The sequence below is a fragment of the Anser brachyrhynchus genome (genome assembly GCF_964034855.1).
Source record: "Anser brachyrhynchus genome assembly, chromosome: 27".
Taxonomy (NCBI): domain Eukaryota; kingdom Metazoa; phylum Chordata; class Aves; order Anseriformes; family Anatidae; genus Anser; species Anser brachyrhynchus.
The window spans coordinates 161915-184329 of NC_137720.1; the positions used below are offsets into that span (position 1 = coordinate 161915).

The 22415-nt window shown below is 39.4% G+C and overlaps 2 protein-coding genes across 7 annotated transcripts in view; one reads left to right on the forward strand and one right to left on the reverse strand.

The window, feature by feature from the left end:
* NGF (nerve growth factor) overlaps positions 1–15244 on the forward strand; it is a 49895-nt gene extending 34651 nt beyond the window's left edge. For all 4 annotated transcript variants that reach the window (XM_080569551.1, XM_080569550.1, XM_080569549.1 and 1 more), the window contains one exon: positions 1175–15244. In XM_080569551.1, coding sequence (XP_080425677.1) covers positions 1187–1906 — 720 coding nt within the window. In that variant the 5' untranslated portion in view covers positions 1175–1186 and the 3' untranslated portion in view covers positions 1907–15244. The remainder of the gene's footprint in view (positions 1–1174) is intronic.
* TSHB (thyroid stimulating hormone subunit beta) overlaps positions 1–22415 on the reverse strand; it is a 151899-nt gene that overhangs the window by 83390 nt on the left and 46094 nt on the right. The gene's annotated exons all lie outside the window — the stretch shown is intronic.

Genomic DNA, 22415 nt, shown 5'->3' on the forward strand with positions numbered 1-22415 from the left:
TGCCTTTAGCTGCAATTTGAGATCCTTTTTGAGTCTCTCTTATTCCCAGTATGCCTGCCGCCCGTTTGTTACCTAGCACGTAGCTGAATTAGCCAGCACATGGTAATTAACCTAACAAGGTATTACTGCTACTGGTCTTCCAGCATAATACTGTTCTTCGAGATGTTTTAGATATTTGTCTTACATTTTTCCACACCCAAACAGACGTGCATATTCTCCAGCCCAAAGGAAGACTAGCACTGGCTTCAGATATACTATACAGAGACATTTGTGCAACTTCTTGTTCACAGCACTCTGAAAAAAAGGATGGTGTTTCTCTATATACCCAGAACTATGACCCCAATGGTTTTAGCTATGCTGTACCTAAGATACCAACCAGAAACAGCCTATCACATGGTGTTCCTATGTAATATCCATATTTGTCCTAATAGGCAGCCTGAACTTGGACAAATCCCATCTGCCCTTGTGACATGTGATGTCTGAGCTCTTCTGGGAAGGAGCCTGGGCTTTATCTGCCCAAAATCAGCAATGTGGTGCGTCCTGAAAGGGCAGATGGGATAGATGGAGGCTGCTGGAGGCTGCTGAGCCAGCCAGAGTGCTGGGGCATGTCCACATGGCAGGTAAGTGTGGCCGTGAGTGTGCGATAATGGCAGGATTCACTGGGGTTCCCCCACTTACACAAATAACGTCTTGGTGGTGGTCCCCACCCTAGCCCAAAGGACACACCTGTAGACAAATGAACTAAATGGACAAGCTACTTTAGCCAAAGTCCTGCTTCTGTTCTTACTACTCTAGAGGGTATATGCAGCCAAGAGACCAGCCCTGACCAACAAGGTTATTGCCAAAAATCACTAGAGATTTTACTCCTGGGAACATGCTGTCACCATATGGTCTCCACATTAATAACACCAAACAAGTCCTTCATAAACAGTGTTTTAATAACAAATACCAGAGGAATTAATAACAATTTAGCTATTATTTTCTAATGTTCTCACTTTATTAAGAACTTCTATACCATCTGAATGAGCTATCCCGGAAGAACAACATCTGGCACCCACATGAATACCTGATGAAATCTACATGATCTTGGGTATCTTACAAATTTATTGTCAGCAATAGCATCTGTTTCTGCCAGCATGGCTTACAGTAATACTACATTTTTTTTTCATTCTAGGTGCATAGCGTAATGTCCATGCTGTACTACACTCTGATTATAGCTTTTTTCATCGGCACACAGGCAGCTCCAAAGTCAGAAGACAATGCTCCACTGGAGTATCCTGCAGAACACTCCCTACCCAAATCCCACCAGAGTAACGGACACCACATTTCCAAGGCAGCTCCACAGACAACCCACAGCCACTCTACTTGGACGACAGGTAGAAGAGAAGATATAAATATTACCATGGACCCAAATTTATTTAAGAAGAAGCGTTTCCGGTCTCCTCGGGTCCTGTTCAGCACACGGCCCCCTCCAGTGTCAGGGCAAGGACAGAATATGGGACAGCTCAGCAGTGCAGTCTCTCTCAACAGGACTGCCAGGACCAAGAGGACAGCGCATCCTGTATTGCACCGGGGAGAGTTCTCAGTGTGTGACAGTGTCAGCATGTGGGTTGGGGACAAAACCACAGCCACTGACATCAAAGGCAAAGAGGTGACAGTGTTGGGAGAGGTCAACATTAACAACAACATTTTTAAACAGTACTTCTTTGAGACCAAGTGCAGGGACCCTAAGCCAGTCTCCAGTGGGTGCCGAGGGATTGATGCGAAGCACTGGAACTCTTACTGCACCACAACACACACCTTTGTCAAAGCACTGACAATGGAGGGCAAGCAAGCAGCCTGGCGGTTTATTCGAATTGACACAGCCTGCGTGTGTGTGCTTAGCAGGAAGTCAGGGAGACCCTAAGATGGAGCTAAACCCCACAACAACATCCTCCTACCCCCCTACCTCAGCTTGTAAATTATTTTAAGTTATAAAAGGACTGCATGGTGTATTTATAGTTTATACAGTACAGAAAGAACTTCATTATTTATTAAACTCTCTTGGAAACCTTTTGTGTTTGCAATTTACTTACCGGCAGAACCCTTCAGAAGATGTCCACCTTAGTCTCAGTTCAGCCCTACAACTCTGAAACGTTCACAGGACCATTGAACAATCTTTGTTCACTATCCTATATAAAGACCACATTTTTGCAGTTTTTATATGTAACCCTCTCTTCCACAACAAAACGATTTTCATCATATAACCTGCCAGTTTACAGTGAAAACCTTGTAGGTTTATTTTCAATTGAAATATTTCCAACAATTACCAAAAGACCCTTCAAAACGTGCTTCCAGTTTTACTAAGTATACATAAAGTTATTAGTCTTCTATCATTAATCATCTCAGTGAATTCCAGGTAGAGAACACTAGTTCTGCATGTTGCTAGATAAATTTCTAATTTAAAATTGCCAAAATATTTTCATTACAAAAATAATCCATTCTGAATTATTTTTGAACATTTGTCTACACAAGAGCAGAGTCTAGATGCGTGTATTTTTGAATTGGAATGGTATTTTACAGCTCATTGCTTAAGAGCTATATTAAAGTGATGGGGTTGTAAATGTAAATATACATATAAAAATAAAAAATCTTCACCAGACTTGTAATTAAGAAGTAAAAATTCTCTCAAGGTGGTATTTTGACAATGAGGCATTGACATAGGGGCAAATCTTCTCATGCATGATAGAAAAAAACACTAAGCCTGTATCTTAGCAAGAAGCCCCAAAATAACGATGGGCTCATAATTTCTGTGCTTTGGAGAACACCGATTTCTAGAAGTACATAGTGGAGACTGAGACTCATGCTGGGTGTTTAAGTCACTGCACACTGGATAAAACTATAGTTTCTCTCACTGTTTCCTTTGGAAGAACAGCTGCTATCCATTGCAGAAACTGTTTCAAAACAAACACCATTAAGGATTTTTAGCTTGGTTTCTTCCAAATCCTAGAAGGTACACTTTTGCCCCTGCCTTTACTCACACACGTACTTCTTTAATGAAAAAGACAGACCTGACATTTGCTTCCCCAGCCTAAACAGCAAAGGAGAGTAAATCTCTAGAGAAAATGTATTGTCATAAAATACTGCCAGTGGAAAATAACAAAATCTAGGTAAAATATGCTTTCTAGTAGGACATTGCCGGTCTGTGACATAGAAGGCAATAGTGCAAAGACCATTTCTGATAATCACTCATACGTCACTTTTCAGCCCCCTCTAGTAGATGGTTATGGCGTGGGACATCAATATTCCCATAAGAATGTTTTGCCCCCTTCACAACAGTATTTTTTGCTATATATGCATGAATAGACAGTTATCTGAAAGGTCTAGGAGAGGACAGGATCTTGATTGTCCTGTGGCCACACAGGTATCAGATGCTCTAACACAACAGCAGAACACAGTAAAAGTGGCAACCACCTGCCACTCAACACAGGAGAGATGGAGGGAAAGCTCAGTGTGTGAAAAGCACAGTACCGTGAAGCAGAGAAGAATTTAGAATCAGAGCAGAGTCATGCCTGTGTTCTTTGGGGGCCTGAAAGCAGTGTACAAAGGTAACAAATCTGTTCTTTACCATACATGACACAGTATGACTAGGGAAAAAAGGAAGCCAATTAGTTATCATGGATTTCTAGGTTTCTGGTGAATGCCATTATTTTACCATTGACATAACAGAACTGCAACTGAAGCAGTGTCTCAAGATTGCATTTGATAATTCCAAATGTGCAAAACTTGGCATTTCTTCACAGAGCCCTGAAACTAGCTTTCTTCTTAAAGCAATCTTGGGTGCTGGCATACCTTCCATAAGCCAGACCACTTAGAGTTCCTCTGCTACACCTTGAAGTACATTCTTGCCTATAACACCCAATCTGAGACAGACAAAGAGTTGCTATTGCAAGACCTATTAATTACTATTATAAATCTGGACTTTGATTCTGTTCATTGAGGGGGAGGGAGTTTTATAGTCCGACAGATATCAATGTGATTTATTCCACATTTACCACTTCAGCTGATTTTAATTTTGTTCTTCCAAGACTGAAACTAGACTATTGGTTAATAATACATGACAGTGAAATATGTTATTACTAACGTTTCTTGCCTAATAATTAAAAAGGTCCCAAAAGGGAGGATGGAAGAAGCGTGAAAAGGACAGTTTGGTGCATTCACACTTGGATCTTGATCCCAGCATTAATTTCAGAATCTGGTATTCCAGACTTAGAGCCACAAAAACCATAATCAGTTTCCATCCCCTAACATGGAACTCATCCTCTCGTCACCACTGTTATTCCAGTTTTGTTTTGGTGGTGATTTTCAGGTTTTGTTTTGATGTGTCTGAAATCTTACTGGGTACGTAATCATTCCCACTGCTGAGCTGATGCCAAAAACCTGGAATGCCAAAAGCCCATTGTAATGCTCAGTCCTGCAAGCAAGTTATACGTTGTTGGGCCTTGCCCTGATTGCTTTCATTTCAATTGCAATACAGATAGGAAGTTTTGACATTGACAGAGGAAGAGCCTAGTTACAAAATAGTCACGCTTTCTCTAAATGGTTCCTTTCATCCCTTACATAACAATGCTTCTTGATTATCTAATCAAGTGTTCAAATGTGATTAAAGGGAAGCACCGTAGATGCTGCACCCTTACAAGCCTTTCTTTAATAAGCAACATCTTTCATTAGAGCAACTAAAAGCACTGTCAGGGAGCTTGCTTGTAGGGCTTGAAATCGGGGGAGTGGCTTTAAACTAAAAGAGGGGAGACTTAGATTAGAGGTTAGGAGGAAATTCTTCACTCAGAGGGTGGTGAGGCACTGGAGCAGGTTGACCAGACAAGCTGTGGATGCCCCATCCCTGAAGGTGTTGAAACCCTGGGCAACCTGATCTAAGGGGTGGCATCCCTGCCCATAGCAGGAGGGTTGAAATGAGATGATCTTTAAGGTCGCTTCCAACCCAAGCCATTCTATGATGATTCTATGATGAAATTACTATGTATTCTTAGCTCTAGAAAAATCAGTTTCTATATTCCTACAAATAGGCTATTCTGGCAAGGTATCTCCAGCATTGTAACAATCATTGGTCCTGACACAATCTTGAATTCCAGCACTCAATCTGTACAACCACTGAAGATTGCACATTAACATTTCAGTAGGATCCTTCATCCAAGTTGCTATATAAAATGAAACTAGCAAGAACTAAGGAAGATTGAATGTCACTGCCCACAGTGGAAGAAAATATAGAAGAACTATTATAAAGCAGTTTAAAGAAAGCTATCCAGCAGAACACCTGGAAGCAGCAGTCAGTAGAGGGACGTGAAATTAAGAAAATACAAGACAGAACTATCCAACTTCCAATCTGGCCAGAAGGCAGTACTCAGTGGTTTTAAAAAGCATATGAGAATTATAACAGGACCAACATCTCACTGGAAAAATGGATGCTCCTCTGCTTAGGTTGGTGTTAAAGAGCAAAACAACTTCATAATGGTTTAAAACAGTGGTGACCTTGGCTGCACATCCTTAATGCTAATGTTCAGAGATCTGCCTTCCTCAGCCCAACCAGTTGATAGTTTCTGGTATTTCCTTGACTCAGACAAAGGTAAGGTTCACATGCAGCACAAAACAGAAGACAACATCCCAAGTATGACAATAGAAGACAAGAACTCCCTAAGAAATTAAGAGGAATGAAGAAGCTACCAAGTTTTACTGTGCACCTTTGTGTTAGGTTTACATGGCAATGTTTTGGTAGTGGAGGGCTGCAAGAGTGGCCACTGTGAAAAGAATCCACAAGCTGCCCCATGTTAGATAAGGGCCAGTTTCAGCTGGCTCCAAAAGGGACCTGCTGCTGGCCAGAGCTGAGCCAATAAGCGATTTTGTTTGCACCTCTGTGAGAGCAGATTTAAGGAGGGAAAAAGCCTGGCGCACCACAACATCTGGGAGAACAAGGAGTGAGAAACAGCCCTGCAGACACCAAGGTCAGTTAGGAGGGGCTCCAGGTGCCAGAGCAGAAGTTTTCCTGGACCATGGTGAAGCAGGCTGTCCCCCTGCAGCCCATGGGGTAACACAGCGGAGCAGATCTCCACGCCACAGCCTGTGGAGGAGCCTACATTGGAGCAGGCAGATCTGGCCTGAAGGAGGCTGCAGCCCATGGAGAGCCTCCACATGGTACAGACCCATAGTGGAGCAGTTCTTGAAGAGCTGCTGACTGTGGGAAGCCCATGCAGGATCAGTTCGGGAAGGACGGCATCCCATGGGAGGGACCCCACACTGAAGCAGTGGCAGAGAGTGACCATGAAGGAGCAGCAGAAACACAGCATTAGGGACTGACCACAGCCTCCATTCCCCTGTGCTGCTCAGGGGGAGGATGTAGAAGAGGGCAGATGAGGGGAAGGTGCCTTTAGTTTGTTTTTAGTTTCTCACTGCTCTAGCTTGTTAGCAATAGGTAATAAATTATATTAATCTACCTATGCTGAGTCTGTTTTGCCGATGATAACTATTGAGTGATCTCCCTGTCCTTATTTCAACCCTTGCATCATTTTCATTGTATTTTCTCCCCCTTTCCCTTTTAGGAGGGGGAGTGAGAAAGCAGTTGTGGTGGAGCTCAGCTGCCCGGCTGGGTAAAACCACTACAACCTTTGATCAGGAAAGCCATCATTTTGCTACCTGTTGTTCAAGTGATGGGGACGCTACATTCTGAATACAATTAAAGTCACCAGGATGGGGCAGGAGGTTCTTTTGCTGTGTTTGTACTGAACTGTTCTAGAAAAGAAATCTCTTGCTTTACACCAAAAGAAGAAAAAATCCCCTCAAAAATGTCCACACCTAAAACAGTTAAATGGATTACTGCTAAAAATGCATATAGCTTTTTCTTTTAAAGAATTACTTTTAAATAAAATACTGCCTGCCAGAATTAGAGCACAAAATCCACCATATTTCTTTTTCAAACTTGTCACTCACCTAGTGGTGATTCACAAGAAGGCCAGCAACATCCTGCCTTGTATCAGAAATAGTGTGGCCAGCAGGACTAGAGAAGTGATCATCCCCCTGTACTTAGCTCTGGTGATGCTGCACCTCACAAACAGTGCTCAGTTTGGCACCCATCACTAGAAGAGGGACATCGAGGTGCAGGAGCATGTCCAAAGGAGGGCAACAAAGCTAGTAAAGGTCTAGAGAACAAGCCTTATGAAGAACAGCTGTGGGAGCTGTGGTTGTTTACCCTGGAGAAAAGGAGGCTCAGGAGAGACCTTAACACACTCTACAATTAACTTAAAGGAGCCTATAGCAAGGTGGGGATTGGTCTCTTCTCCCAAGCAACAATGATAGGTCAAGAGGAAATGGCCTCAAGTTGTGCCAGGGGAGGTTTAGATTGGATATTAGGAAAGATTTCTTCACTGAAAGGGTTGTGAAGCACTGGAACAGGCTGCCCAGGGAAGTGGTTGAGTCACCATCCCTGGAGGTATTCAAAAAACATGTAGATGTAGAGCTTAGTGACATGGTTTAACGGTGGACTTGGCAGTGCTAGATTAAAAGTTGGACTAGATGATCTTAGGTGTCTTTTCCAACCTAAATGAGTCTATGATGCACAGGAAAAAATGAGGTGGGAGAAAGCGTTCATGTCAGTGCATCATCCATGTATGACTGCTTTAGTTATAGGTTCTTCACGCAGACTGGAACTCAAGCTTCTGAAAACATGCACACTGTGAGTCTTTAGACTCTATGGGATGGTATTTTAAAGGAGAATAGACTGCACTAAACTCTAAGGGGGCGGTTGGGGGGGAGGGGGTAGGAATGATCAGTTGAATAGGTAAACAATGAAAAAGTGTGTTCAAGTCACTAGACAATGTTCACTATGCCAAACCTAGAACTGTAAGATCCAAGTTGTTATTCAATTTTCCCACACCAAGTTAGCAATACTTTTCAGGAAGTTGTGAAAAACAACTTCCTATTAAGGCAATCAAAAACTGACCAGAAAAAATTTATAGGAATTTATCAATAGCTTTTTTGTTAACTGACACTGATTATAAGAAATGTTAGCCATAAATATAATTAACAAACTTGAAACAGTAAAACTAGAGGCTTAGGTTAAAAAACATTCTGAACCAGAACAGCTGTAAGTAATTAGGTAAGATGAAGAATTGATGGTGACAAGAATGTGAAAAATGTGTCAGAAGTCTGTTGTCCTCCACTAGTTCCTAAGCTTATAAAAGAAAAAAAAAAAAAAAAAAAAAGAGCAAAGAGGAGATTAATAATTTTATAAATTTTGGTGATGAAAGGCAGTATCTAATAGGAAAATGCTCTTCTAAACTAGGACCGTTTACTGACTAATGATGGAAATCCAGTTCTCTCAACCTAGAAAGACAAGTTCTCTTTCAAAGTGTGCTCCCATAGCAGATTAACGAAGCAAAACACAGAAAATTTTGCAAGGGCTATTGTTACCCTGAAACAAACCATTTTTCAGATGTCTGAAGCAAGTTAATAGATAAGCTACACTCAGAACAGTTGCACACTAACACCATTTTCAACAGTTATCTAATGTGCATCTCTTGCTATTTGCCAACAGCAGTACTCAAATTACTACACACTAATGTATCACTGAACTGTAAAAGCTATTCAAGAAAACAGAAAACAAGCAGCAAGATTTTGCCACAAGACTGCTAGCTACCAGCTGATGCAGGAAAGCCATCTATAACAGATAATATCACCTTCTTACTTGCCAGGTAAGTATGACTAATTGCTGACACATGAAGGAAAAAAAGTTTCATTTACTTGCAAGTAAACTTGGCACCCTTCTGCTGAAGTCTTCATGCTTCCTCTTTGTTTCCTGCACAGGAGGGAAAACTGTGTGGAGAAAGTTCTGAAAAATCTTAAAGGCTTTCTGCTATGTTGTAAGTTGGATCAGTTATTCTGATTACAACTTCCAGAGTCAGCATAAGGAGAATGGCACTATGAAAATTAAGGCCAGCCATTCCAGCAGTAGCAGACTGCTGTATAAGCTCACAGCTACTGACAAATGCACAACTTTCCATCCAATTAAGAGACATCTTTCTGAAATCAGAAGATAGCGTCACCAACAACATTAAATTATAATCAACCTAGAAATGGAGGACAGAAGCAACACTCTAGAGTGTTCAAAGCAGCCCAAGGAGATAGGAGACCTCCTTGTTCATTTTCTCTGGTTGTTTGAGAGAAAAAAATGCTAAATACAACTCTTTGCAAGACCGATCCTTTTCAAGTATCTTGTAGGAATAAGATACAAAGGTGACTACATAAAAAGTAAACAATGATTTATGTTGCGAGGTGTTTTTTTTTGTTTTTTTTTGAGATAGAACTGAAAATGAGCAAAAAAATATTGTATACACGTGGCATTTATTTTACTCTTTACAGTTTCCTACCTGCATTTTTCACATAGGTACTATGTCTCAATCACTGTAATGCCCTGAAATACTCTTTCAAAGAATATGCACATTTCTGAAAAGGCTGTTTGTTGATTTGTTTGTGTTGTTGTTTGTTATAAGAAATAAAGTAATTATGAGCATCAAAAATGTTTCTGGGCTGACTCCTGTTGCTTTCCTGGCGTTTTTTCCCATGACATTCTACCAGGGGTTGTTCAAACAAGAAAAATGTAGTTCTGTGGTTTACTCATACAAAAAAAATGGGAGCTCTGGTACTTTTTTAGTCCATATTACTAGCAGGGTTCAAGAGTACCCTCTCCTCTGTCATGTGGCTCTGGCTGTTCATAAACATTGCTCTGACCAATGGGTGCAAATTTAGATACTTCTCAGAATGATTTGTTGCCTTCTCACGACAGTTGCAATCCCAGACTGGATTGGATCCAGTGGGAAAATGTTTAGACAAAGTACTGCACTAACCAACACTCCTGAAGGGTGTGCCTGTGGTATGCCTGTAACAGAAAGTTTACAAGAAGACATTAAAAAAAATACATCATGCTATGACTGCATTTTGCAGAGTGAATGGCCTATTCACTGGAAGTAACACTCCAAAAGGACTTCAGCAAGAAGAACTGAGCATCATGCAAACATGCAGTCATGATCACGATCTCTAACACCAGCCATTTGGTTCAGCTCTGTTTAACCCAAATATCATGACAGTCCTGAAACAGAAAACAAAGAAAAAGGAGGTACATGTGGACACTAGACGAGGAAGCTATCACTTAACCTGCTCCTCGAAACATTTTTCCTCCTGACCCCTTAGATTTTGACTTTCAAGAGCCCTTAGGAAATATTTAGCTAAAAAGATTGTACTCCTCATTCAGTGCTCAAACAGGAGACATAAGCATGTAGGGACTGGAAGTCAGAAAGAGAAAATACAGCATGAGATTGGAAGCATCTCTACTGTGCTGCACTAGCCAGAGCATCACCAGCAGGCTGAGGGAAGTGACTGTTGGCCAATATACAATGGCTTCCACAGTGAAGATAAAAAGATGAAGAGACAGGCTGTTGTGGTCAAGACCACCACAAGGAAGTACCAAGAGTACAGGGCCACTATTACTAGGTAAAATAGAACTCAGTGAGTGAATTGATTTGAATGCCAGGCATACCCATTCTGCCACCTAAATACTTTCATATCCACAAACATTTCCATCTGTGCTCACATTTTACTTCCAGATTGAGATTTGCTTTCTGTTCACTGCAGAGTTATGCTGGAACAGCTAATGTACAGCTACATCCCTTTTTTGCACTCTCAGGAATCACACAGCATATAGGCTGGGGGGGGAGAGAATTTATGTCCATCCCAACTTAAAATTCTGTAGTGGTACTAATGGCTCCTTTGGTGTCTTCTCAGGTACATCAGAAAGACTTAGCTCTGATACCCAGCTTAGGCCACAAGTTGTTCCACTGTGAACAGACAGAAAACAAAATGGTACAATGCTTTTACTGAAGTATGTCTGCCAACAAGAACCAATGAGACAGCAAATGCAGAAACACAACTTCCTTAGCTACAATTCAGCTCCTTATAGACTTTGCCTTCCTTATTTCCAGTACTTAAACCTAGCCTGCTGCATTTCTTCTCACCAACTAGTCTAGAACAACACTTCCAAACAGTGGGGTTTTTTCCTTCCCCCTTTTGGTTTTCCCTTTCTTATTGGGTTAGAGTGGTTTGGAATCATTCTATTTGCATAGATGCCACTTAAGTGAACATACCTGTATAACATTTCTCCCTCAAAACATTTCTACACTCAAAGGCATTTTTGCCTTTGCCTTCAATTTGCCCAAAGACTACTTTGCCAGTTGCATAGTGTTGTATCTTGGTGTACCTACCATAGGTGTTGTAGCCCCTTCACCTGAGTTTATCAGTTTTCGGTCTTCCTGTTCCAAATTGCTCTGAATAGCAGAGTTGCTATATGCACACATTCACATAACACAGAAATAATTATTTATGTCTGAAAGCGTGACACACACATGGTTAGAAGTTCATTAAAAATACATTCTTACAGTCCCCTTGTGATAGTATGTTTACGAATATCCTTTCTGCCTCAGAAGACACCATTATTGAGCTTTTCCTCATACCCTGTTTATTGGAATGTTACCAAAAGCCCTTTAGAAACTATAAAATGTGAGAAACTGCAATATGAAATGATCTGGAAAAACCTCCTTATCTGCCACTGACCACAGGTAATGCTAATTCAGTATTATTGTTATAAACTAATCCAGTATTATTGTTAAATTACTGTTAGATGCAGTGCTAATTACTTTCATTCCTACTTTTGCCATGAATGAACAAAATGTTCTTCATAAGCCAGAATTTATTCAACGGTGAAAGATAAAAAGCCAGAGTATGTAGGAATGAGTTATTAGTTCTCAAAATGCATGTCCTTCATTTTATGTTTATTCTCAGTGTTTAAATTCACTTTATTTCTAAATCAGAGGTCAAACTGAAATGTCTCATATTTATTTTCTCAGTGTGATGGAATAAGCAGAATGGCATGGTGTTTCTCCATGATAAATCATGTTAACTTATGTTACAAACAATGGCTTAGACTTTATCTGAGGTGTACTTTGAAGTAGTAACAGTATACAGCTGAGACCACTTTTCTCAAAAACTAGGAAGCTGATGATGATGGTGCCTTTGTGCACAACCCAGCCCTAGAAAGAGGTGCTGAACTTAAAGATCCATGGTTGATTTTATGGCAGTGGGAGAAGGAATTAAAAGAAAACCAAGACAAAAAATAGAGGACATTTGAGCCAATAGCAGCAAAACCAAAAACCTTGTTATGCTTGTCAAAAACAATTTCTTCACCTTTTAGACCCTAAAAAGGATTTTGGCATTACTATTAAAGTATCCAAGCCTCTGTTTAGCCTCTTCCTTTTGCATAAATTTAAGAGAGGGAGTTATGCTCTTTCAGGAGAAGAGAATGAACAAGGAATCAAATAAACATTTCAGCATCTTGTATTGGACCACACTATCCAAACTGCCAGCTCTAAAATGAGCTATACTGGAGGAGAAAAAATGCCCTCAGCATACCATGCCAGCTCTGACCACACAGAGAATGTCTCTGTGTAGCCAACGATATTCTCACTGTCAAAGAGAACAAGTGAACGTGAGAGGATTCTTACACAGAGGTCTTGAGGCTGGTTAGTATGACTTGGCAATATCCCTATGGGCTATTTTTATACCCCTAGATAAGTAACATGTAAAAACTGTAAAAGCTCAATGGCTACTTAAAAGAATTTACTCAGGCAGTTAGCTCCACTTATACATCTCACTTATTCTACATTGGAGGAAAGGATCATGAATATAAATCAACTTCCAGAGCATTAAATATTTTTTTCTCCTTTTTCAGAGAAACGTACATTTTTAATATACTCACCACTGTAAAAGATTTTTTTTCATTACACCCTTGAAAACAAACATCTACTCATGATAATACCAAGAGGTGATTTTATTCATCCACTCAAACATATTCCAGCACAACTGAGGACCTCATTTTATATAAACTGGGCACCATGAGATGCAAATGCACCACCTCTTCGCATTTGATGGACTCAAATACAATATCTTTTCCTGAGAAAAATGCAATTGCTTGAAGTTAAATAATATCAATAGCAGAAAGAAAATAGAAATATAACTCTGATTTAACTGAAAGAAGAATCCTCTGTGAAACTTCCATGCTGCCCGTAGTGCCAATGCAACTGAAGTTTTGGGTTTATTACTAGAATGTTTAGACCATTAAAAAGAACAACATTGTTGTACTCAGAACAAAGGATTCACTAGTCCCGTTTCCAACTCTGGCCAAAACTGGATACTTACAGAAGGAAAAAAGCTAGTGTACATTCTTGTTTAATAGCTGGTAAAGCTCTGGATACAATTTAAGCCCCAAACAAAAGAACATAGTAAAACACCTATGGGTCTCAGATCTATGAGATCTGAAGAACCTAATCAACAGCATGTATTTTGCCACTCAATACAGAACTAATTCTTATGCTTTTACAGAAGGGGGGGGGGGGGGGGGAAGGAAGGCAGAAAAAATTACCATCAAATCTCAGAATCTATGAAAAACGAAGAATAACAAAGAATACAGCAGGAAACAAGATTCTAACCAACAACTGAAATATTAAATTATCCTAATCAAGACAGCTTTGAGGTCACCAAGAGTCAACTGCAATTTATCATTTATTAAGTTATGGGCATAATCCCACAATAACAGATTTGATTAGCCTCTGGAACTCACAGATCAAAGATATTCAGACAAATCTTTGTCTTCTGGAACAGGCTTAGAGTGAAAGCAATTAGAATACAATATTATTCATTACATGACCAAAAATACCATGTTTTCATAACTGAACTGAGGCTTGAGAATATATTCCCAAATTCATGTTTGGGAAGACAAATTCACCTCAACACTGGAAAGAGGTCATTAGGGATTACAAAGAAGAACACAGCAATGTACATTCACTTCCATAACACACACCTACCGCAACAGGAAGTAAAATGCTGCAGAAAGTAATCAACCACAAGACACGGACATATCACCTCTCATGATGTTTCCTGTCATGGCATGTATCATTACAATCATCCATTATCATATATGTCATATATCATAATTAGCATGTATCACAGGTCTTACATCCTGCCATATCTTTGATACATATGCTGTTAACCACCTTAAACCATATCAGTTGGTATGTTAAGAATGATAACGTATAATATGTTATCAACAAATGATAGTGTTTGATGGGGCAACCTTTTGCTATTTTAAATGGTGAATGCCAGCATTCACATTGCTGGCAGCACAAACCATGGTGCATGCTGTTATGATACAAATAGTGGCAGAACACTAGCTTATATAAAACTCTGAATCCTGGATATAGAGGCAGCAAAGGTACTTGCTACTGTCCACGACTGTGGCATGTAGTCCAAAAAAGTACCAATATTCATCATTTTATTATTCGTAAGTCTGACATTTGGTTCTACTTATGCGATATATTCTTTTCACTCCCCTTTCACAACCCCTTTCACAATCCCCTTTGGGGATTGGACTAGATGATCTTTCAAAGTCCCTTCCAATCCCTAACATTCTGTGATTCTGTGTGATTCTTTCCCTGTGCTGTAACATTTAACCATCTTCAATTCACATATATGATTAAAGTTTGTGTTTCAAAAAACATACATGTTCTTGGCCTCTGAAAATCACCAAGAAACACTTTACTTCCACAGCGCAGACCCAGAGTGTCTGAAGTATATTTGCATGTTGTATTAATAGAATTCAGAAAATTGCTCTACAAAATTCCTAAAAGAGAATCAGCCAAAGTTAGACTTGGCATCTGCACAAGTCTCTGCTATTTTTTGGAATACTTTGACGACACTCATGTTATTGTCTCTCAGTTCATTTTTCTGCTCATGTATTCCCCAAAGAAGGAAAGAATGGTATTCCTGTTCTCTGAATAAGGACACATCTTGTTCGTTTGAGTGATTTCATTTTTTTTTCCTTCTCTTTCTTGAACTGTTGGATCTCCTAACTCTTGCTCTTCCATACAAGAGCACAGAAGTCATTCTACTGCTTCAAAGTAAAAGAAATTAAAAAAAAAAAATTACCAGCAGAGGAGACACTTGCTTTCGATTCTTGTTTTTCTCAGCTGGATACCGTAAACAAAGCCTTCAGAGATCACAGAAAGCCTGTTAGTTAACTGTATCTAAATCAGTAACACACACACAAAAAAAAAAAAAAAAGAGCTGTTCAATGCTGACATGAGCAACATTGCAATGCATTCCCTCCAACTGCACAAAGCTATTTTGTTTCATGTGTACACCTCCAGACGAAATAAAGGTGCACTGTGAACAGGGTTATGCTCCTATAAAGCTGTTTGTGAAGGAACTCTGCAGTCAGTTGAGAATATTTTCATCTTCTTTCTTCCATTTGATCTTCTCTGCAACATACTTTTTGTATTACTCCTCACATTTTCCCTCCATCTGGTTTCAGAATTTGATTAGAAACTTGGAAGTTCAACTTGAACAGTTCAATGCAAAGAACTAAGCTGCTTCCAGACGTTTTTTTTCTCCATGGAGGATCTTAAATTCAGTTGCAAGGTTCTTTTTACTGTATCCCTGCCTAAACTGGAAGCCACATTCTTAGTAAACACTTTGCAGCTCTTGTAAAGAGCAAAAATCCCTAACCCCTGCAAATATAGGAGGGCCCTGTTATCCTGAAAGAAACAAACCCTGCAAAATAGAGGATACTGTTTTAAAAACATTTGCTATACAAGGTGTCATTATATGAAAGCTGCTTCTTGAGCAGGATACAATACACACTTAAACGATGATCAACAGTTTCACCAAAGAACACCTCTCATGGAATCATAGGAACACAAGGCTGGAAAGGATCTACAAGATCATCTAGTCCAACCATAAAACTTTAAGGTTCCACCGAGATATAGCAGAGCTCAATCTAGAATTCAGGGAGATCACAAACAAAAAAAAAAACACCACCCAAGTTACTGCTCAGAAAAAAAATAACTCAAAATGTTCAGTAATAAGCACAGTTCAGATGGGTTATCTATGTCCTTCCCTGTACAGGATCAAGAGAAGCAGGCAGTCATCAGTTGTGTAGTCAGGTCAGGAAAGGATGATAGATGGTCCCAATTTCACCACTAAAAAACATCTTTACCTTAAAAGCATTAAAACAGCATATTGAGTCAGACAAAAGACTGATCTGTATCTACTGAACTGTTTGCAACAAGGCACATCTGTGAAGTATACAAAAGACAGGCACATAAACACTCAACATAAACGTGAGTAGAAAGATAAACTGGTGGTGATCTGGGAACAGTGACTCTCCCATAACATCTCAAATTCCAGGGCAATAGCCAGAAATGCTTAATTCTCAAGGACCTGTGAAAGTCAAAAAGAAAACCAGATATGAGCCAACATCAGCAGCAAGAGAAATCCTGTGATATCAAACATCATTCAAACAACACCACAAGCAAAGTCATGTTCTCAAAGGCATTCTGAATCACCACCTTGAACAAGCATCCACAAAAAGTTGTCTAACTAGTACAGAAATGCAGAAGACACCTGTGAAAAAGGCCTTCAACTGCTAGCAGTAAGAATTGGTGAAATGAATTTAGGCTTCCTACATTTCTAAGTAAGTGAAACAAGACAACTAGAAAAAAAGACAGAAAGCACTATTTTGAGCACAGTGCTATGAGGAAGTAAGCTTCTATATTCATCCTACTTTTTTCATTTGTGTATTTTTTGTCTACATTCAGAGTCAGATACCACTCCATCTAGGCTGCACCATATTAATGTTCTTTGCAGTATTTGTTTGCAGAGTTCACAGAGAAACAATTTGATACATATGTAGGACATATAAAGGAAATGTTCTGGAGTTATCTTATATTTACAATTCAGAAGAGGAATAAGAGAGATGAAACTTGGTCTGGACTGTTCCTGAGTAGTCCCCATCTTTCCTGGGAAGCAGAACCCAGGAAAGGCTGTATGAGTATTAATGATCATGCTCATCTTACAAACTGTGATCTGTCCATAATAAGCAGTACGTATGCCTCCTTCCCTATAAGATTTTCTGCTCAGATTGCAGTTTCTCCCTGATTCTTCACTACAGATTTACCTAGACATTTATTTCCAATCCTGAGTGTGTGATGATGCTACGATGCTTATTCCAAAATAAATAAATAAATAAATAGTTCCCTCATGTCACTTTAAAGTTACAACTATTCTTTTAGAGGTTTCCCCTAATCTGCCAGCAATTCTACTTCTGTCTTCCACTATTCTGGCAGCTTTTTGCACCTTGATGTCATCAATAAATTTATTACAGAGACTCCATTACATTACCCATCTGTCAAAGAAAACATCAGCTAACACAAGATTTACTGCCATTTAATTTATTTCATTTGATTCTTCCCTGTATGCAGTAAGAAGTACTAATAATTGATGCAGCTTATTTTACTGCGAAAAAAAAAATCAAGGAAAAAGACCTTCTAATAACTTATCACGGATCTTTGTTTAGATTTATCTTGTTTCCTTCAGCTACACAGCTTAGGGAAACAATACCATACATAAGAGACAAAGAAAACTCCCACTACAGAGGTAAACACTATTAAATCCTAAAAGGTAAGTTCCCTTTCCCAAGCAGATGGCATGAGTTGTCCAGTAATATAATAAATCAACACAATATAATAATACAGTAACAGTGAATAATAACCAGTACTTTATAAGTTGAGATGAGTTAATGAAAATATCTGACTCCTGTGGCTGAGTATTCTGTAGGATGTACATTTGAGGAACTTGATTACATAGCTCTGATATCTGGTTCCTAACTGACCACAAATGAATATGACAATCATATTCAACTATAAATTCTAGAAATTAGTAAGTGTGATACAGGTGTGCCAAGAGATGATCACAGTCTTCTGGAACAAGAAACTTTATACCTGGTTATGTACAATTACAGAGCAAAACAGTCAAGGAAAAATATATAGAGAAACGTCTTGTGAAATTACAGTAATTATTGTTCAGTCTGGTGGCATTTGTGGGACTACGTTAATTGTTTCAGGTTGGTAAAAATAAGTTGCTGGTTTTAAAAAAAGACAAGAAGGCAACAAAAGTAAATCCTTCCTCTTTGTTTATCCAATTCTCTGTCTAAAAGGGTACTAAACCTTATCCCCATTTACAAGTCCCATTCACTTTCAGACTTCTTTTTTTTTAACCACTGCTTTGAATGAAGTACAGGGGTTTTTATCTCAGAGCAATCAAACTACAGCAGCATTGGCCTACCTGTGGCCTTGGGGTAACTCCCGGCATCCAGAAGGTTAAGCATGCAGCCAGACAGGTTCTCCTGCATATAGCTCCATAACCATTTATGGGGTTACTACAATCTGACATTTTTTATTACCCATATGCTCTAAGTTCTGATTTCAACTGAACAGCAAAAAAACTGTGAGAGGAGCTTTCCAAAAGCTAATAAAAACACGGAGGATTCAGGTGATCGGGGTTTCTACTGGTGTACTCTAATGACAGTGGTATGTAGCAGATACATAGATTAGATCAATATGCCTGTAGTAAAGAGTAGATATGTGCCCCAGCCCACTGTATTCCACTAATTTCTGAAGAACAATGAATACTTGAGGAATGAGAGAAGTGGAAGCTTAAATCCTTACCCAAAGAAATTTATATGTGCTTTCCAAACTTGGCAGAAGATCGATATCTTTTTACTTTTTACCCAAACCTCTGAAATGCTGTAATGAGTTACAAAGCATGGGGGTCTACTGGACGGCCTGTACTATCTTTTTAGTCTTCAAGTTTATTTTTTATAAAATTATTTTTATAAAATTATTTTTGAATTCATTTATTATAAAATAAACCTGAAAGGGGTTCCTTAGGGGGTTAGTATTGGGACTGTGCTATTTAACATTTTTGTTGGTAACAGGCAGTGGGATCGAGTGCACCCTCAGCAAGTTTGCCATTGACAACAAGCTGCGTGGTACAGCTGACACACTGATGGGAAGGGATGCCATCCAGAACAACCTTGACAGGTCTGAGACGTGGGCCTGTGCAAACCTCATGAGGTTCAACAAGGCCAAGTGCAAGGTCCTGCATCTGGGTGCACAACAACAGTCTGGGCAGAGAATGGACTGAGCATCCGTGAGAAGAACCTGGGGCTGTTGGCTGATGAGAAGCTCAACATGAGCCACCAAAGTGCACTTGCAGCTCAGAAAGCCAACTGTAGCCTGGGTTGCATCAAAAGAAGCATGGCCAGCAGGGTGAGGGAGTTGAGTCTCCCTCTCTACTTCGCTCTTGTGAGACCCCATCTGGAATACCCCAGCACAAGAAGGACATGGACCTGTTGGAGCAAGTCGAGAGGAGAGCCAAAAGGATGATCAGAGGACTGGAGCACCTCTCCTACAAAGACAGGCTGAGGGAGCTGGGGTTGTTCAGCCTGGAGAAAAGAAGGCTCCAGGGAGACCTTGTTGCAGCCTTCCAGTACCTGAAGGGGGCCTACAGGAAAGCTGGAAAGGGACCCTGTCAGGGGGTGTAGTGACAGAACAAGGGGTAATGGCTTTAAACTGAAAGAGGGTAGGTTTAGACTGAGAGGAGGAAGAAATTATTTACTATGAGGGTGGTGAGGCAGGAGAGCAGGTTGCCCAGAGAAGCTGTGGATGCCCCATCCCAGGAAGTGTTCAAGGCCAGGTTGGATGGGGCTTTGAGCAACCTGGTCTGGTGGTAGGTGTTCCTGCCTATGGCTGGGGGTTTTGGAACTAGATGATCTTTATGTCCCTTCCAACCCAAAGCATTCTATGATTATTACAGACACTTTACAGAAATGCTGTTAAATAACATTTGTTCCATTTCTACAATAGCAACAGTTTTAAGGGCATCATACTATACAGGGAAAGGACAGAACTGGAGCAAGAGCAGTACTACAGGAGCAGACTCCACAGGGCAGCTCAACTTTTTATACTTTAACTTTTTTTTTTTTTTTTTTTTACTTTTTTACATATTCGAAAGATGTTTAGATGTAGAGCTTAGTGATATGGTTTAGTGGAGGACTTGTTAGTGTTAGCTCATAGGTTGGACAAAGTGATCTTGGAGGTCTCTTCCACACTAAATGATTCTGTGATTCTGTGAACTCTTTGGACAACTAGTTCTAATTCAGACTAGATTTCATTTTGAACTCCTAAAATACTCCACATTTCTGTGATTTACCCATGTACAAGCACAAAATACTATTGCAATCTATCAGCAATCTTTATTTTTTTCCTCCTAATTGCTTATATTACCAATAAGAAAAAATTACACCTGGAAATTTATACCAACTTGCCCACAGTAGGCAATGGGGAAAGATCACTAACTACTCTCCCAACATGATACTTATAAATCCTACTAATTCCAGTGCTCAGTTTTGTCCACTGTTGCTCCTGTGAAAGCATCCTGCTATTCTGACCTCTAATTACTTTAGAAGAACAGCTCAAGTGCCCTCTAGTGTGACTTCAGAATATCTAGCCCGTGCTTTTCTCACTTTTTTGGGACTAAATAAGGGGTTTTGCATTTGACTTGAAACATTTTTTCCACAGGTCTGTAGAATTTTATGACATAAGCTACTCTGAACAACTGCTTTGACTGAAAAACTGATGGTCATTGTGATTTTTTTTGTGAAGTTGCTGAACGATAGCTACCACTAGTTCCACAGGCAATTACCTGTTTTATTCCCAAAATGCAAAATAGCAACATTTACTCTATGTTCTGAATTTTTCTTGACCATTCCATCTGTTTATGAAGTAATGCTGTTGCTGGATTTATTTTCTTAAAATAGATGGCTTTAGAGCATCACAGTTCTGGAAAAAAAGGTATAGTCATTCTACTTCCTTTTTCAGTTTCTTTTCCTTCCAAACTTTTAATATACATATACCAAAGTAAATTTTATTTTTTACCTACTGCATTTTTAGTAGCTTGTTGGCCACAATTAAAATTTTCTGAAATGGTAAAGTAAATCTTACTTTTCTATTCGAATTACTTTCCTACCTGAGTCAATTTCAAGAAATGTGGCCCTTTTAAAAGAGCTATTCAGTCTGAATAATGAGCATGCTTAGATCACCTCATAGCATATGTTTCTGGAAGCTTTTCTGGTGCAGTTGCACAGCCTTTCTGAAACAGGTTTCCTATTTAAGCTAATACTCTTATTTAGTAGCATGACCATGAAAAGATAATAAACTCAGGCACCAAATGGATTCATTTTTTCCAGACTAAAGGTAGAAATGGGAAGAATACAGGCTGTGGACTAATATTCTTTCAGACATCTTGCAGAGTTGTGAAAATTCTCAGAACTGACTTGAAAGAAACGCCCAATATACAAACATACATTCTAGTCATATCAACGGCCCATCGACTTTTTTGGCATCTGACAGTAAATGCTTAAAGAAACAGCATAAGAATGCCAATATAAGGACAGGGAGAGTACTTCCCTAGTACTAGCCTTCTGGAATTCAGTGATGTTTGTTTTAAAAAGTGAACAGGAAAAAAAAAAAAGTGAGAATAGTGGAAATAAAGGACAGCCTGACCTATCCAGCTGTGGAATGATTTCAAAAGAAAAATCCTGTCATTTGACTCGTCTTTACACAAACAAATTTAAATGCTAGAACTGTGTCTCAAATTCTGCCCTCCAGTTCAAAAGGCAGTAATGAAATTCCAATAGCTTTTTCTCAATTTTTGCTAACCACATTATCCTATTCCACTCTTAATGGCCTTTTCTATTACTTCTAAGACCTGGGAAAATGTTGAAATCTATTTAGAAGTATGGCAACTTTCCAATCAGAAGTAGCAGCTGCAGCTAGGATCACCAGCTCTCCCTGACAGAATTTTTCTCTTGTTGTACACATACAGTATCACAGTATAATTGCATCAATGTATTTCCTATAATTCCTCTGCTTCATGTCTTAATTCCTTATCCTCATGTACTTTCCCCTGAAGTCCTGCATAAACTCCACTTTCACGTTGTAGGTGCGTCCATGTGCTAATATGTCCTCTGCAGCAATATTTTCCCCTCACATCATTATCTATCTCTATGCACACATTTTTGCTCATGCTGTAGTCCCTTCAAGTTCAGAAGTAAGTGAATCTCCATAGCACAAGAATTTTAACTAACATTAAAGGTCATCTAGTGACTAATTCTGAAGAAAACTATTTAGACATCATGACTCTGAAAAATATGTGTTCTGATAACTAGAGGTCTTTTGAGGAAGAGCCCAGCTATCCCACAGCTGTTGATGGGAAAAATCCATTACTGCTGAATAATTTAAAAGCTTTCATAAAAACGTGCTGGATTTTTTTTCCTCTTTTAAAACATTTCTTTCATCAAAATTAACTTCTTTAAAAATTATGAGCAAACCAGGTACCAGACTAAAGTTCCCCTATTATTTTCTAGC